Source organism: Hylaeus volcanicus, chromosome 7 (genome assembly GCF_026283585.1).
Source record: "Hylaeus volcanicus isolate JK05 chromosome 7, UHH_iyHylVolc1.0_haploid, whole genome shotgun sequence".
In the NCBI taxonomy this organism is placed as follows: domain Eukaryota; kingdom Metazoa; phylum Arthropoda; class Insecta; order Hymenoptera; family Colletidae; genus Hylaeus; species Hylaeus volcanicus.
This window is the reverse complement of record NC_071982.1, coordinates 316,585-332,767: the sequence shown is the minus strand read 5'-3', so window position 1 is coordinate 332,767 and position 16,183 is coordinate 316,585. Positions and strand designations below refer to the sequence as shown.

Genomic DNA, 16,183 nt, shown 5'->3' with positions numbered 1-16,183 from the left:
AAGGACCAACTAAAATTTCGACCTTTGGTCAGCGCCTCTATCGGGAAGACGCTCAAGTTTGTTCTCGATTAGTTCTTTTTTAAAATGTTAGATGGCGCCACTTACCAGGATAAAGAAGAACTATTTTACGACAAACTTGAGCGTTTTCCTGATAGAGGGCTGACCAAATTCCGAAAATTAGTTCGTCCTTTTCACCGTGCGATGGAAATACCTTTTATTGCCTTTTGAAACTTTCTCTATATAATTCTTGTTTCATGATTAATTTGATGTGCGCGCGTAAATTGGTTACATTATTTGGTACTGTCAATTTTTAATTATGTTGCAATGCAAATATTATTATTGTACATTATAAATGTATATACAATTTATTTTAGTAAGATAACAGTTAAATTGGTTTGACAACAGTGATAAACAATAATAAACATGAATGCAATAGAAGCAGAAACCGTCGGTGATCTTATTCAGAAAATGATTATTTCTATTCGTGGAGAACAAAAACCAGGTAAGATTATATTCTCTTTTTATTTATAATTAAGAATTCGTACTAACCAAGCTGTAAATATTACTTATTTATGTTTTATCATAAGGGTGCGGAGTTACCTAGCATAACTATAACATCTAGTTTCCTTATTTACATTAAAATGTTTTATATAGCTCTTGCTTTCAATTTTCTCTTCATTCGCCGATATCTTCTTTAAGGATGCTTTAGATCAGATATTCTAGACCAACAGACTCGTTTAAGTAATGAACAGTGTTTGGTTTATGATTGTAACGATAGATCAGGTAAATTGCATTGTTTAATTTATTTATAATGATTTCAGAAATAATTAGAAAATGGATGCGTTTTTCACTTGGATTACTATCATCATCTCAAGGACTGGAAACTTTACAAGAAGATGAAATTACTGTGGTCAGTCACATAAAGGATAAGTTGTCACCTTGCGATGAAGCACAATTTGATAAATTGTATAACGACTTGAAAGCAGGGGTATGGTACAAATTTTACATGATTTCTGTTTAGTTTTTTGGAAATTATATTGTTTATACCAAATTTTCAGTTATTTACATTTGTTCATCTTTTCTTTAGCCGCTAAAGAATAGAGCACGGATCCTCATTTTTCTGCTGAACATGTATCAGTCAACGGAACAACTAAAGGATAGAATTTTCTTGATTCCTGACTTGAAGCTAGGTCTAAGCCCATCTGTTGCATCTACCAGCGGTAAGCAATATAAAGTATCCAAAAAGGTAGTTTCCAATATTTTTAATTTATATCGTAAGGTTTTCTTATCCTTTCTGAAAAATTTGTCTACATATTCCGATTTTTACTTGCTAAATAAATTCATGCAATTGGAAAGTAATATATAATTCTAGTTTATTTAATATACTTTATTTTTATATGTAGGACAGACTTCAGAAACTTATGCACCATCGCAAATTGTATCTGTAAATGTCACAGATAAAAATACAAGAGATTTTTTAACAACCAGTAACAAAATATATGGCGATGAGTATATTTCAGAAGATGTATTGGTTCAGGATCTCATATATTCCTTTCAAGGTATCGAAGGAAAGATACTAAAATTGGACTCCAATTATGGTTTCCAAATAGATCCAATGATTAATATCGACAGGTCACGAAAAAATGCTACTCTGAGATTGAGTGAACTTGGATATTTACATAATATAGTACAAAAAGGATTAGAAAGAATATCAGCTGCTTCGAGTGGTCAGGTAGCTGATAGTTTTGTTGCAGCATTGCATTCAGAGTTATCTGAGTATTACAGATTTATAGCTATTATTCAAGAAGATGTAAACAGGTATTGAATGAAATTTAATATGCAGATACATAATGTTTGTATCGATAACACCTCATTGTATATAATAATGTATTTAAATATGTAATAGAGCTCAATCTCAATCTGGATTATATAGAGTTACTCTATCCCATTTGCACCTTTGGGCATATGAGCCTTTAGATACTTTAAAATGGTTAGCAAATATAGTGAGAGCATGTCAAGGACAAATAGGTGGTGCTCTCGTTTCTGCTGTATATGAATTTAGCAACCATGGTGATGCCAGTGTGAAAAAGTTAGTCAAAAGGATCTTGGAAAATGTTTGTGATCCTTTATATAATATGTTGATAAGGTGGATTGCTGATGGTGAATTAGATGATCCATACAGAGAATTTTTTATTGAAACCTGTGCTGATATTACTGGAGATAGAATGTGGCATGAAAAATATCAAGTTCGCAACAATATGCTCCCATCATTTATTACACACATACAAGCTAAAAAAATTTTGGGAACGGGTAAAAGTATTAATTTTTTACGTGAAGTATGCAAAGATTTTACTCCATGGCAAGGAAAACATACAGAAATGTTTAAGAATTTTAGCGAGGAATATAAAGGTAAATAAAATACCTTCAATTATTACGATAATTACCTAAAAAATATGTTTTCCTTTTTAAGTTGAAATATATACCTAATGCTTTCCATAACTTTTATATCTTTTTCCAGTTGATGTTCTGTTCGACATGGATCCCGATGGTCGACTACAAACAATGATGGATGCAGCGTTTAAAGAAACTTCAACTAGAGTAGTTGAAATATTAATGAAACAATACCACTTCATGGATCATTTACATGCAATCAAAGGTTATTTGTTACTAGGGCAAGGGCATTTTATTCAACATTTAATGCATTTATTAGAGTAAGCGGCATTATTTATATAGATTTCTATATTAAATATTAATTATTACCATTAAAATATGCGACTATATTGAATTATTCTAACGTGTATACATCTGTTTGTTTTTTAGACCAGAATTAGATAAACCTGCCAGTTCTTTATATCCACATAATATATCATCTATTCTGGAAACAGGGATAAGAGCGACCAGTTCGAAAATAGATGATTTAGATGTATATAGACGACTAGACGTAAGGTTATTGGCACCTTCGGAGAATGAGAAAGGATGGGATGTTTTTATCCTTGATTATAATGTAGATGGCCCCATTGGAACGGTGCGTGCAAACAAATTTACTCTTTGAAAAATATTCATTAATACAATAGATTTTCTTTATAACCGTTAACCATTTCAAATAATCAGATTTTAGAACCGTGTCGACAAATATATCAAACTATATTTTTTGCTTTATGGAGAGCAAAAAGGATGGAATCTATATTGTCTGCGATTTGGAAACGACAAATAACCTCGGCGAAGATGTTTCGTAAAATGCCAGAAGTATTACCGATCCAGACTCACATACATTTAATCACAAGCAGTATGGTTCACTTGGTTCACCAAATGCAGTATTTCTTCTTATTTGAAGTAAGATTAACACTAGGCTTATTATAATATAAAGTACAGTGTTCATGAAGTGAGGCATAAAGAATGAATTAATATAAAATATTTTAAGGTAATTGAGTGTTCGTGGGATGCATTTGCAAAGCAGTTGGGACAAGCAGCCTCATTGGATGATATAATTACGGCGCATACTTACTTCATAGACACAGTAAGGCGTGGTACTTTACTCGACGAGAAATCCCAAGTAAGTATTGCGCTTTTGTAATATTGAATACAAAATAAGTATCTAACAAATAAAGAATCTACTGTGAATAATTTCTAAATTTGAAATTAAATTACTAGGGATAAAAACTAATTGTTTCCAATCAAGTAATTTATATAAGTAAACATACTAATGTACATACTAATGGAAGGAATATTTTGCAGGAGTTAATGGACCACTTGCGTTCAGTATATGGTCCAATCTTAGATTTGCTGAATCTCGAAGAAACGTTTCTTACGATGGCCACACAAGAATATGAGGCGAGAATGAAGGACGGCGCCTCGTTAGATCCTGCAAATATTAACAATGCAGCAGTTACTAAACGTCAAAGTGCTTTTTTAAAATATCTAAACACATTTTCTATTCAACTCAGATTACTTTCAAGGACATATCAGGTAATTTTTATGTTATAAAAACGTTTCAAGTCTTCTTACTTTCAAATTGAAAAAGAAAATATGTTAATTAAAGATAATGAAGAGAAATTTTATCATATAAACCTTTTACAGGATAGAGTGAAGAAGTTTCTTATAATGCTTGCATCTGCTGAAGATGTCTCTCTACAATTACTAAGTGTACGGTTAGACTTCAACGAATATTATAAAAGTAAAGATAGCCGCCTTGTTGTGCCGCTAACATATTTACACCGTAGGCAAAGCGATCAAATTTTTCTTAGTTATAAGTAACAAATGCCAACAAAATTTTGATTAATAATTCTAATCAAGTTAGGTAACAATGCGCATAACAACTCCAGCCATAATTGATAATTAAACGTGATAAATGTATTATTTTGTATTAATATTCTAAATAATTATTTATTTTTTTTCATTTCTCTATGTACACATGACTGATTAATAAAAAGCCTATAAATTGTAATTATTTTCCACGAGTCAAGTTATGAAAATTACTTTTTTACTTAAATTTTATCAAGATGTTTTGACATATCTACTTATAAAACAAAAAAAAAGCAAAGCACCCTATATATACTTCATGAATGTGGCATATACTTATGACTTATTTGATTTCACGCGCAGAAAGTATTTTCCTGTTATATTTTTGCTTTTATATGATTGATTTAATTGGTCTCGAAATTCTGCTTCCAATCTTGCATAAGTACCACCTATTCCAAACAGTATTAATTATAATAAATGCAGTACGTACACTAAAATATTGATTTATAAAGTAATAAGTATAAAGTAATACCACATAATTGGTTCTTTTTCCGATTGTGTTTATTTGACGATTTCATTGATATAAAGGAATCTGCAGACACTATTTTTATTAGTATTGCTATCATCTGTGAAGCTGTTTTTTCTTCAAATTCTCTTTGATTATCTTGATTATGTCTTACTTTTAAGTTGCTACTCCAAGATCGACCATTATATCTGAAAAAAGATCAATTTTCTGTCAGTAATTACGAGATACTTAATGACGATGAACTCAGCTGATAATCAATACTTCCACGTGGTTTGATTTCTTAATTTTTTCTTAATCTTATTTTTTGATCTTAAAGTAGACCATGCATGTGATTCTTCGCTATTATATGATTCGTCAATACTATCTTCATCGATTGTAACATCATCATCTTCATCGCTATCTGTGACTGAGGATGCAAATGATGAAGTATCAGTAACAGAAATTTGATGAATTTTTTGTAATGATTTCTGTAAATCTTGTATTTGAGATGATCGTCGAAATCTTAGCCCGCTCCATAGTTTTCCTAAATATTGGATATAAAAAATAAATATTGGAAATAAAAAAACTTTCACAAAATATAATTAAAGTTTTACATTACAAATCCACACCTAAAAGTCCGAATTTTGGACGTTGTAACGTAAGATCTATACCGACCCACCACATTATGTCCTTATACACTAATTTTCCCGATTGAGTTGATGTATCACATGCTACTAATCTAGTAATTCTTTCTGGAAAAAATAATTGTGGTGGATCCGTTGCTATTATTTCTCTATGTATTGTGAAGATGTTTAATATACACATATCCTTTTGCGCTTTAATGTCTGGAATATGTTCCTAATAAAAAGTAAAAATAATATGCAACAAAATTGGACATCCTATATGTCCTATATAGATTTTCTATATATGTTACGTATAATTAATAGTTTAATATGTAAAACTAATATTATCACCTTGAATAACTTACTCTGTATCTACAGCCTTCACGATTTGGTAATACTTCAAACCTGTATGCTCGTTGACTACAACATGGATATCTGCCTAAAGGAAATGGCATAGATCTTTGCTGTTCATTAATAAAAAACTGTGGATGTTCTGCATGACAACAGCACCAATCAATTTGATTGATTGGAAAATATATATTACACTGTGTACAAAACAAATAATGACAGTCACCCCATAATCTCCAATATACTTTACGCCAAGAACGCAACTCTGTTCGAAGAGTAATAATATAATCATCTAAACTCCATGATAAATCTCTAAATAACATATGACTTATTAGAATGATAAATATTACCACGTTAAATCGGAACATCATTATTTTACCTTATATGTTTACTGCGAATATATCCATGACTATCGATTACCATTGCACTCGAAATACATGGTACATAATTAGAGACCGATTGAATGATACTTTTCCCACATTTGCTGCATTTAAATAACGTAGCTAGAGAACTGTAATGCCCTTTTCTATTATCCGGCATTACTTCAGCAAGCGACATTATCAATTTACAGAAGAGTTTACTTTGGATTTTATCTTTTTTGTCTTTTAATGCCTCAACATCTTCATTGGTAAATCGCTCTACTAATCTATGAAAAATTATTGTATATAAAATTATTTATATTGGATACGATAAAATATGTGGCATTTATTTTTCTATGTATTATGAATACTGTTTCAATGATAAGAGTACAAAAACTTTTCATTGCTTAATAACTATTTAATTTATATGTTCACATCAGCCTCATACGTTGATTTACCAAGGAAGCTTTAATACAAATATGTTAAAAGTAAAATACCTTGTAAGAAGATTATCATCTAAACAAGTTAAAATTGTTGATGTTTTTAATATATCTGACATATTATCGTGACAATATTGCAGGCAATTCTCCAAAAGTGGTTCCATTTGTAAAAAAGACGCAGATACCATTATTGGAATAACATTACTAGGCTCCAAAGTTGGCCACTCGGGTTTTTTTATAATATCCTTTTTCACCCATCTCATTAACCAATCAAAAATGACAATATCACAGTGAACTGATATATCTATGTCTTCTAATTTTTGACCTGCTGTTAAATCAGCAAAGTAACGCATTTTTTTAATAAGCAGCTTTTGAGGGCAATAGAAATTTTTTTTTATATTTTTTTCTTCATCGCAAACATGAATTTCCACTTCATTTCTGTGTAGACGTAGAACAAATTATTAATAATTCTATAAACAATCATTATTAACTTTAATTTTAATTATATTAATATTAACTATTTAAGCACTTACTCTATTGTTTTTTTATTTGTTTTATTTTTATCTTTCTCTTTGTGCATTACATTTGTAATTGATGTTTCAATATTGTTACTTAACGAATTACATTTTTTTAATTCAGTGTTTGTAATAGACTTTTTGATAATTGGCTGCGATATCGTAGACTTTGGAATCAGATATGGTAACACAGAATCCAATAAACCTTCATGTAATATATCACTTAAATTTGTCTTTATTAACGTTATTAAAAGATTTTCTACTTTATCTATGGATCTTGCAACTTTTGTATCATATATACTTTCTGCAATTTCATTACATTTCTCAACATCAGCTAATGTATTTTGCTCATAACTATGTATTTGTTCGTTTGAGATCAACACATTTGAAATTTCAATAGGATGCATACAATTTTTAACATTATTGTCAAATGTTTCACATAATATTTTCTCTTCAGTATCGGTACTTATATTTTTGTCTATAATACTACTCTCAACACGTACTTCATCACTTATGTTACGGTTCTGTGATTCAAAACATATATTAATTTTTGCTAACTTATTCCAATCAAGTTTGTTGTCTGTTGTTAACATTGTAGTTAAACTTTCACAATTATCGCCAACTTGATATGCAACTTTCATGAATTCAAAAAACATTCCAACTGTTAACTTTGGATGATTGTTATCTCGAAGTTTTTGAAGTATATCTGACAAGTCTAAAGCATATATTCTCTATTATTTCATTTAATCTAATTGTGCTATTTTAAAGAAACTCAAAATTTATAAACATCGATACTTTCCTTTAAATAAAGTATATGACATTAAAGAGACATAAATAAACATTACATAAATGCTACTATAAGAATAAGACATAAAAGCATAAAAGGTAAGAAATATGGGAGTGCAATATCAAAAGTTGTTATTTTTGGGAGTAGAATATATCAATTGATTTACATATACCTTTGGCAGTTGTTGAATCTAATGCTCCCAATAATTTATGTATATTTGTTTTAAATGAAATATCATTAATTTTATTTAATTCCATTTTACTCAACAAATAAAGGTATTTATTATGCTGGATCTAAATAAATAGAGATAAATCTACAACATTTACTTGTTATACATGTATACCATACCTCAGAGGTAAATTATGTTAAGTTCAAATTTGTTAAATTTAATATTTTAAATAGAAATTAGATATATAACGTTAATTAACTTAACATTTTTTACTCAACTTTCAAAAATTTGTACTTAACATAGTTTGCTTCTAAATTATAACTATATTAATTGATATTAATGTAAAGGTTTACGTTTGTTGCTTGGAAATGAGATGAACACATTCATACTATTGATAAAACAATTGCATTCTTTTACAAATTGATTCACCCTGAAAATTAATATCTTCAACTGGTACAGTGAATAATCAACCAGTAATATATACATTTCCATAAATTAAAATTATTGCAGTGTATTCATTACTGTAATAAAATATTTTACATTTCATAATATATAATGCTATTGATCCCATTCTTAGCTCATAAGACTTTGATAGAGTGCGCTAGTAAGCACAGAATGTAACAATGTATTAAACAAATATTTAGAAAAAAAATAGAATAAACAGGGGAAAATGTACAAAAGATTTCACAGGTGAACAAGCAGCAGAGTAATCAAAATTTTCTGTAAAGAAATAGCTGAAAAACCATAATACTAAAGGGACCAATCACCAGATTGATCAATAAAAATTACAAGAACAAAAGTACAAATTAGATCAAAGAAAACATAATTATTGTAATATTATAAGAAAATAGTATTTAAGTATAAGGAATAAGTATACAAAAATCACTAAGACCAACTTTATTAAGTGGTTTGCATTGTTAAATAAAAGATTGCATGTGTAAAATCAATGTAGTATATTTCAATTTTAACTATCTGTTCTAAATCATATGAATAATATAATATAATAATTTAATTTTTTATTTTATGTCATTAAGTGGAACATAATAATGTAAAATTATTAATAATTTTATTCCATATGACACTATAATACAAGTTCAACTAGTTTATTTGTATATTATATGTTATTCTGTAACAGCATAAGAATTTTTCTCATCGGAACTTGCTAAGGACTTTTTTTAACTTCATCTTTGGATACAACCTTGCTGCAATCTTTGGGCTTTCGTTGTGATCTCACTGATGAATTCAAATCTTCTTGACAATTTGCATAAGCCATACCTAGTCCAAAACCAGCACCAGTTAAAATGGGCCATTGTCTTCCTATAAATGTACATTAACAGTTAATTTGATTAGACTTGTTTGAAAACCCTATCATTTTCTATACAGTAAAACTTCGACTTAACTTAACCTTCAAAAATATTAGTGTCATTAATTCACTGATTTAAACATATATCAATTAAACATATGATCATATAAATTACGAGATTTTATCAACATTAAAAAATTACATGCACTTTCTAGATCAGTATAGCTAATACAATTAAATCTTACGTTTGAAGAAAAATAGAGAGAATACACCACCAAGGAAAACTCCACCTCCTAAAATAATACCGTTGTATTAGCAACAAAAAAAACATTAAATATCTTTTCAAATGTAAGTAACGATTATAAATATTCAAAGACATTTACCGAATTTAAAAAGAGCATCTGTGAAACATCGATCCCATTTTTGTCCAATTTCGTCTTCCGACCAAGTAGTACCAGCCATGTTTTGTGTATTAAAGTTCATATATAGATCTGTGCTGGTATTATGTCATACATGAGATTGTGACCATCTTACAGACAATTATTGTAACATCGATTATTTACGAAAATAATCTGAAAGAAGTTTGTTGAATCATTGGCCTTTCGATAATATTCATGTGTGTGCGTGTGTGTGTGTGTGTGTGTGTGTATTAATATTTTAATATAAATGTTTGCTAACAGCCAACGCAATTTTACGCTCCCATTTTGTTCAAATAAGTGACGCTGGGTGCGCCAGTGGGTGCACTCAGAAGGCTACCGCTACCAGGTTTCGTCCACTAAACGGTGCTAAACGGCCATTCGGGCACACAACAGCACCCAATCCACCCAATCCCAATCTGGTGGTAACCAGTGGCAACCAGTGACAAGCAGAACCCTAGGCTTCGAATAAATCTCAAGTTTGCTGATATGTTTGTCTTGTTTCCTCTTTCTAACATTTTTCAAAGAAAGAAACGAGACAAACACATTGACAAACTTCAGATTTATTCGAAACCTAGGGTTTTCAATTTCTCTACGTTCAATTTCAAATTTTAGTTCTTTCCCACTCCGTCCTAGTCAAAACAAAACTCAAATACAGAAAGTATTAATAACGATACACTATTCTATTATAAAATTCTTAAATTATTATTTGATTATGATTTTTAGCAACAAAAAAAAATGAGTAATTGATACAATTACAGTTGCAATTAGTTTTTCAAGTATTATTTTATCCAACGTAGTAGTTGTGAAATCGAGCACGTGGTAATTTCGAGATGACGACCGAAATGACAACAAAATTGGTTATGGTATCTATCAGCAACTTGAAGAAATATTTTATGAATGATGATATTCACTGTAGCAAATGTTTATAAATCGAGAGTTGCCCGGATTGAAAAGTGACAATAATTATTGAAATATTTTATATATTTCTGTAAATTACATTTATTCTTGAAGTGTCATCACAAGAAGTATACTGGCCATATTCCAGATATCATCCTTTTTTATATCTACTAATTCTGATAACTTTAAGGCGATAATTTTAGCTGTTTCATTGTCCACACGTGAGAAGAATGTTCCGCAAAGAACTACCGAAGCTCCCAAAAATAATGTATTGGATTCCAACGTTATAAGATACCTCTTTTCTTGATCGGTTGTCGCAGTATGCCCTTGTACTAAACATTGTAAATTAGAGTACAGTTTTTCCCGCTATAAACATATTTCTGCTTTATTAACCATGTAACAACATTATATCCAAAGTATATATTGAATAGTTCATACCTGTAAATAAACTGAATCCAACAAACTTGTAGTTAGATCTTGCATGTTTGGCATATTCATAAGACCTGTTGCAGCTAAAAGAATTTCTATACAATTCAACGGTGTACAAAATGGCATTCTAAATCCTACCATTTTAAATACTTTAAATTCTGATAAGAAAATTATACTTTTTGTATACTCTGATTTTTTGTCGATCCATCGTAAAATGTTAAGTACCTATATTAAAGTAAAATATTGAATAGTATTATTTATATATTTAGAGAAAAAATTGTATACATATGTACTTGCGATATTCCTAAACTTGTTGAGTGCGAGTCCATTTTACTAGCTAATTGCAAACATGACATGAGGTACAATTTTGATTGACTGGATATCTTCTTACAAACTTTTGACCAAGAATTTTCTGTTTGCTCAGTAGTTTCATCTTTGTACACTTCCCAAAAATAATTGCACATAAATTTGTCGTACAGATGAATGGCAATATATTTAGTATCTGGTCCCAAATCAAGGTGTTTTGTTATTTTAAAAATTGCACTAATAATTGGAGCTGGTATGGCTATAAACATAATTCGATATACAGAAATATCGTTAAAATGAAACTATTAATATTTAATTTATGTATATTAACAATTACCTACAAATGGCATGTAAAATTCATCATTGCCTTTAACAAGATTTTCCTGTTCTTTCATAACTGCTTGAAGACCATCCAACCAGTCTTCCAGTAATGGTTCTATATAAAGTAGAGATTTGTTTCAAAATGAAAGTTTAGGTTCACTTTTTTCATACTACTGTATTTATTATACGTTTATAATCTTCCGAAAATATCGTCATGGTAATTACCAATATAAGCAGTATCCAAATCCATTTTTTTCTCAAATTAAATTTTCGATACCATTAATATAAATTTTCGTAATGAAATTATTACTAAATATTATTTACCTTTCAAACAGTACACATGCTTTTAGACAAAGCTGATTGGATAGAATTTGTGTCATGTGACGCACTCTATAATCTATCAAAGATATTTTGTGGGTATTTCAAAATACTTGAATACAAAAGAAAAATTTCGTTTAATATGTAATTATAAAAATTGTAATACGGATGGAAAATGAAACACAATTTATAAATCGTGAAATTAACGACAAAATTTTATTTTTCAAAAATTATTCATGTACGTTTGTATTTACATTGAAATTATCGATCGATGGATCTTATTCCACGTTCATGCCCTCTTCTTGATGCGGTGACTGTGTTAACAATAAAGGTTCATATGTCCACTTTGGAAAGACTCGTTTATACAAATTCATTAAAACTGTGTCTTGTGACTTTAATTGACCATTAAATACACATTTCATATGACCGTGCGTACCTACGGATAAAGGTAATAGTAGCGAATGTGTAGTTATTTTACTTAACAAAACGTGAAATAATTTGAAACAATAATTTACCTAATGGTTCTTTTATATGACCTCTACGACCGTATTTTGTTCGTAGTTGAACCGGCTTAAACCAATTTATGTCCTCTCGGTGAAAGAACATAAATCTTATAACTGCTGATCGTTTATTTACTTTGTATATATGACCACTGAGAACTACCCTTTTTACGATTATTCTATCTGGATTTGCAGACAAAACACTACCGGTTGCAATCAATTCCTATAAAATTCCATACATTTCAATACGTTTTTAAGTTAGAAGCAATTTACGATAATTTACAGCTGTATTTTTCTTACCAATGATCCGTTCAATCTTTCAAGATAGCATAAAACTGGGCAAGGTGGAAAAATAATTGGCGCGTACATACTTGCGACAATTGTACTCTCCGGTTGAAAATATCGTTCATACTTGAAAACAAATTCTACTTTCAGCGATAGAAGTAATGCAGAATATTTATAACGTGTTTAAATATAACCTTGTGTTTATTTCCATTTGTATGTTGACTAAATACTGGACACGCAGTGAATCTCCTGAATCCACATTGAAATATCAATCGTTCCTTAGATTTGATTGGTTGCGGACTAATATTGGTATGTTTTAGTACCAAATTTAAAACGGACATCTTGTGCTCATTCGGAAGTAAAGCAAATACAATTAACGGGCGATTTTCCAATGTACAAAATGTAGTGAAAAGATCTCGCCTAACATTTGTAACATAAATCGTGATATACCAACCAGGCTGCAGCAAAAAAATACATACATTTATTTTAAGTATTCTATGTAGATAATACTATGTTTAATGAGGTCAATGATAAATACTATAAATAAAAATATACCATAGCTCCTTCAATATTTTGAGATTCTTTAAATATACGTTTACGCGTTCGATCAAAGTTCTGAAATTGAAATATCCGAGCATAATCGATTGGAAGATTTTCTTTTGGATCCCACGAACTTGTCCTAAATGATTCCAATCCACGATATTTTTGGAACCTCACTTTAGCTGAGATATCTTGAGGCGTATCCACTTCGTCAGGAAATTGAGCATCCAATTTTGCTACTATATTTGAAGTACAGATCAAATTATATGACTAACCAAAACCGTAATGAAATAAAAAATGATTCCTATTGATTTGACAAACGTACATTTTAATTTCTCCATGGCTGTTTTTTCTTCTATTATATCAATATCTTGGTCGTACCGTTGCTCATCGGGAGCCGCTTCTGAGACAGTAATTGTTTCATATTCTTCATCTTCTTCTGCTTCTGCTTCACTGTCCACTTGAGATTTTGCTTCGTCCACAGACATCTTGTCTTCTGATTCATCATCCGAGTATCCATTGCTTAATTCCTCTAAAACATAACATACATACGTTATGCATACGAATCCATAAATCTGATTGCCAAAAGTAAGAAATACCTCCATCTTCGTCAGGGATCCAAGCTGCTTGGTATTCAGAAGTTCCTTTCGGAACTTTCTTTAAAATTTTTTTCTTCTGAGCAGCTACCGCTTGGGCCAATTCTTCTTCTGTAGGCCAAGTTTGTTCAGCATCCATAGGATCAGGTATATTTTCGCTTTCAAGAGATTCCTAGAAGAATAAATTCACTATGTTTAATTTTAGAAGTTACATGATAACAATGTTTTCTATTCATACTTGTTTCTCTGGATTTGCACGTTCAAGAACCTTGGTGGATGGTTCATCGTCCATTGCATCGCAATGTTTTCTTTGTTTCTTTTCTATTGGATATGGATCTTCGGGAGCATCAATTTGAGACATTTGAAAATCTCCAAATCCAGGTATATGTATTAAACCATTGACTGATAGCGGCACTTCTCTAAGGTATCCTGAGACCATAAGAGTTCCAAGTTCCGTACAGTCCTATAAAATATTGAAATTCTTTGTGATTTCTTACCACCACAAAAAGTGTTTACTACAGTACTTACTTTGTTACATTTAAATTTTACTTCCTCGGCTAACAGATGAGCTCTCTTATTTTTGTAAGATATGGTTCTTTGTTTTTGAGATCCGACTCGTCTTAAAACATTTAAAGCATCGGTAGGTGTATCCAACTGACAAATTTTCTCTTCAGGAATCCACCTAGAAACTGCTGACTGTACACGGTTTTTGTAATCTTGACGTTTCTGTAATTTCATTCATATAAAACAACGCAAATCACGTTTGCGAGGAGTAATATCAAAATAAATTTCAGTATGATACCTTCACATGAAGATTTTCAACATTCGTAAGTGTTACTACAGGAGTAGCCAAGCCTTGAGCTACACATGCCATAATGACTGTCTTGCCCCATTCATCAAGAATTTCGTCTCTTTGACTATTATCACTGTGATTTATAGCAGAAATAACGAACACGATAGATGTAGCTACTTTTGCTGCATCTAATGTGGCAAACAAGTTGCCAATTGGTGGTACCACAATGGAGAAGCGTTGCTTGAATCTAGGAACGCTATTGTAAACAATTTAGTAGAGAATTATTCATATTTTAATTAATGCAATTTAAGTAATTATGTACTTTATCAATGCTACCATTGATTTCAACAGCTTTGAAGTATGTCAGAGGGGCTAGATTGCTAACCGAAGCAAATAATATTTACTACAATTTTTTATTCTAATAAAGGCAATAAAACAGAACTCTTAATACAGGACAATAATTCGTGTAGTTAAAATATTGATCAAATATTATTAAAATTAATATTTAACAAAGAAATTTTTCTATTCTATTGTGAATGTTTTATTTTAAAAGTGAATAACAATTATTTTCTACCTCAAAAAGCTCAGTGATCACCTTCGATACACTAAAAAAATCATTAAATAATTGATAAAGTACATAATTATCATAATTCACAGTATATATGCTACCTTATATGCGTTGTACCACATTGGCTGTTAGCAATATTTATAGTTTCATCTATTTTTGTTAATCTCGATAACACATTTTGAATGTCTACATCCTCTTGTAACGGAACAACGCAAATAAGAATAGGTGCAGATTGAGATCCGCCAAGATTTCTTTTCTGTTGCAATACATCTTCTCTCTTCTTTTTCCTAATTTGAGAAGACTGATGCCTTCGTGCCTCCTTGCCAAGAATTCTGTGTATACGTTTTGACACAACTTTTACCCCAACTTTTCCTACATGTCAAGGAAATCGAATATACGAAAAGGTAAAAAACAGTAAATAAATTTAATTACAAAATTAAATGACAGGTTAAATTGTACATACCTTTGACATCGCTACTTATCGAGCCTTTACTACGATGTCTACCGGTTTTGTGTTGCTTGTTTATTTGTTTAAATCCGCCAGCTCGATGCACTTCTTGCTTGTCTATTCCCATTTTTGTTCAAGTATTACAATAGTTTATTAAAACAATAACATTACAATATCCCACGTGTATCGTTCAAGAGACATTTTCTCATTTTTTCAGAGCATTGTAGATTGTAGGAATATTTGGGTCAATATCAAATTTCCCTATACATATTTTTGATTTTATACAATTGATTCAATTTTTGACTTGAAAATATATACAGTATATCTAAACATATCGTATAAGTTTATTTTTCACAATTAAAGTACATTTAATTCTTATTCAATACATTTATCGTCCTTGATATTGGTTATATTTATAAAATGTAGTTTTATGCTTATGCATATGGCAGAGATCACCAGGGATGGCAGCAGATGG

The 16,183-nt window shown here is 30.3% G+C and overlaps 4 protein-coding genes across 6 annotated transcripts; 1 reads left to right on the top strand and 3 right to left on the bottom strand.

Moving 5' to 3' along the window:
• The first annotated feature begins 277 nt into the window (after window positions 1-277).
• Window positions 278-4,445, top strand: LOC128879260 (gamma-tubulin complex component 3 homolog). Its single transcript, XM_054128239.1, has 12 exons — window positions 278-297; window positions 375-502; window positions 822-988; window positions 1,088-1,220; window positions 1,404-1,818; window positions 1,907-2,409; window positions 2,519-2,711; window positions 2,821-3,025; window positions 3,112-3,333; window positions 3,422-3,553; window positions 3,736-3,966; window positions 4,078-4,445. The coding sequence occupies exons 2-12, from the start codon at window positions 424-426 to the stop codon at window positions 4,252-4,254; spliced, it is 2,457 nt and encodes an 818-aa protein (XP_053984214.1). The 5' UTR covers window positions 278-297; window positions 375-423; the 3' UTR covers window positions 4,255-4,445.
• On the bottom strand, window positions 3,454-9,151 carry LOC128879258 (SANT and BTB domain regulator of class switch recombination). 3 transcript variants are annotated; one of them, XM_054128237.1, is made up of 12 exons: window positions 8,339-9,151; window positions 7,989-8,109; window positions 7,048-7,744; window positions 6,572-6,952; window positions 6,095-6,361; window positions 5,733-6,027; window positions 5,374-5,602; window positions 5,033-5,288; window positions 4,772-4,953; window positions 4,576-4,688; window positions 3,714-3,862; window positions 3,454-3,595 (listed from the first exon to the last, which is right to left on the bottom strand). In XM_054128237.1, exons 1-10 carry the CDS (start codon window positions 8,366-8,368, stop codon window positions 4,576-4,578), a joined length of 2,571 nt encoding a protein of 856 aa, XP_053984212.1. In that variant the 5' UTR covers window positions 8,369-9,151; the 3' UTR covers window positions 3,454-3,595; window positions 3,714-3,862. The 3 variants fall into 3 exon arrangements, with proteins under 3 accessions (XP_053984212.1, XP_053984211.1, XP_053984213.1); XM_054128236.1 differs by lacking the exons at window positions 3,454-3,595; window positions 3,714-3,862 and having other exon boundaries at window positions 4,548-4,688; XM_054128238.1 differs by lacking the exons at window positions 3,454-3,595; window positions 3,714-3,862 and having other exon boundaries at window positions 4,548-4,688; window positions 7,048-7,553; window positions 7,989-9,151.
• Window positions 9,152-9,171: 20 nt separating this feature from the next.
• On the bottom strand, window positions 9,172-12,032 carry LOC128879264 (uncharacterized). Its single transcript, XM_054128246.1, has 8 exons — window positions 11,886-12,032; window positions 11,677-11,775; window positions 11,327-11,598; window positions 11,043-11,258; window positions 9,967-10,970; window positions 9,672-9,860; window positions 9,534-9,581; window positions 9,172-9,302 (listed from the first exon to the last, which is right to left on the bottom strand). The coding sequence occupies exons 1-5, from the start codon at window positions 11,908-11,910 to the stop codon at window positions 10,707-10,709; spliced, it is 876 nt and encodes a 291-aa protein (XP_053984221.1). The 5' UTR covers window positions 11,911-12,032; the 3' UTR covers window positions 9,172-9,302; window positions 9,534-9,581; window positions 9,672-9,860; window positions 9,967-10,706.
• Window positions 12,033-12,164: 132 nt separating this feature from the next.
• Window positions 12,165-16,036, bottom strand: LOC128879261 (pre-rRNA-processing protein TSR1 homolog). The gene is made up of 12 exons (XM_054128240.1): window positions 15,724-16,036; window positions 15,362-15,632; window positions 14,702-14,948; window positions 14,428-14,625; window positions 14,138-14,362; window positions 13,903-14,071; window positions 13,629-13,835; window positions 13,319-13,542; window positions 12,958-13,221; window positions 12,779-12,889; window positions 12,494-12,701; window positions 12,165-12,414 (listed from the first exon to the last, which is right to left on the bottom strand). The coding sequence occupies exons 1-12, from the start codon at window positions 15,833-15,835 to the stop codon at window positions 12,257-12,259; spliced, it is 2,394 nt and encodes a 797-aa protein (XP_053984215.1). The 5' UTR covers window positions 15,836-16,036; the 3' UTR covers window positions 12,165-12,256.
• Window positions 16,037-16,183: the final 147 nt, after the last annotated feature.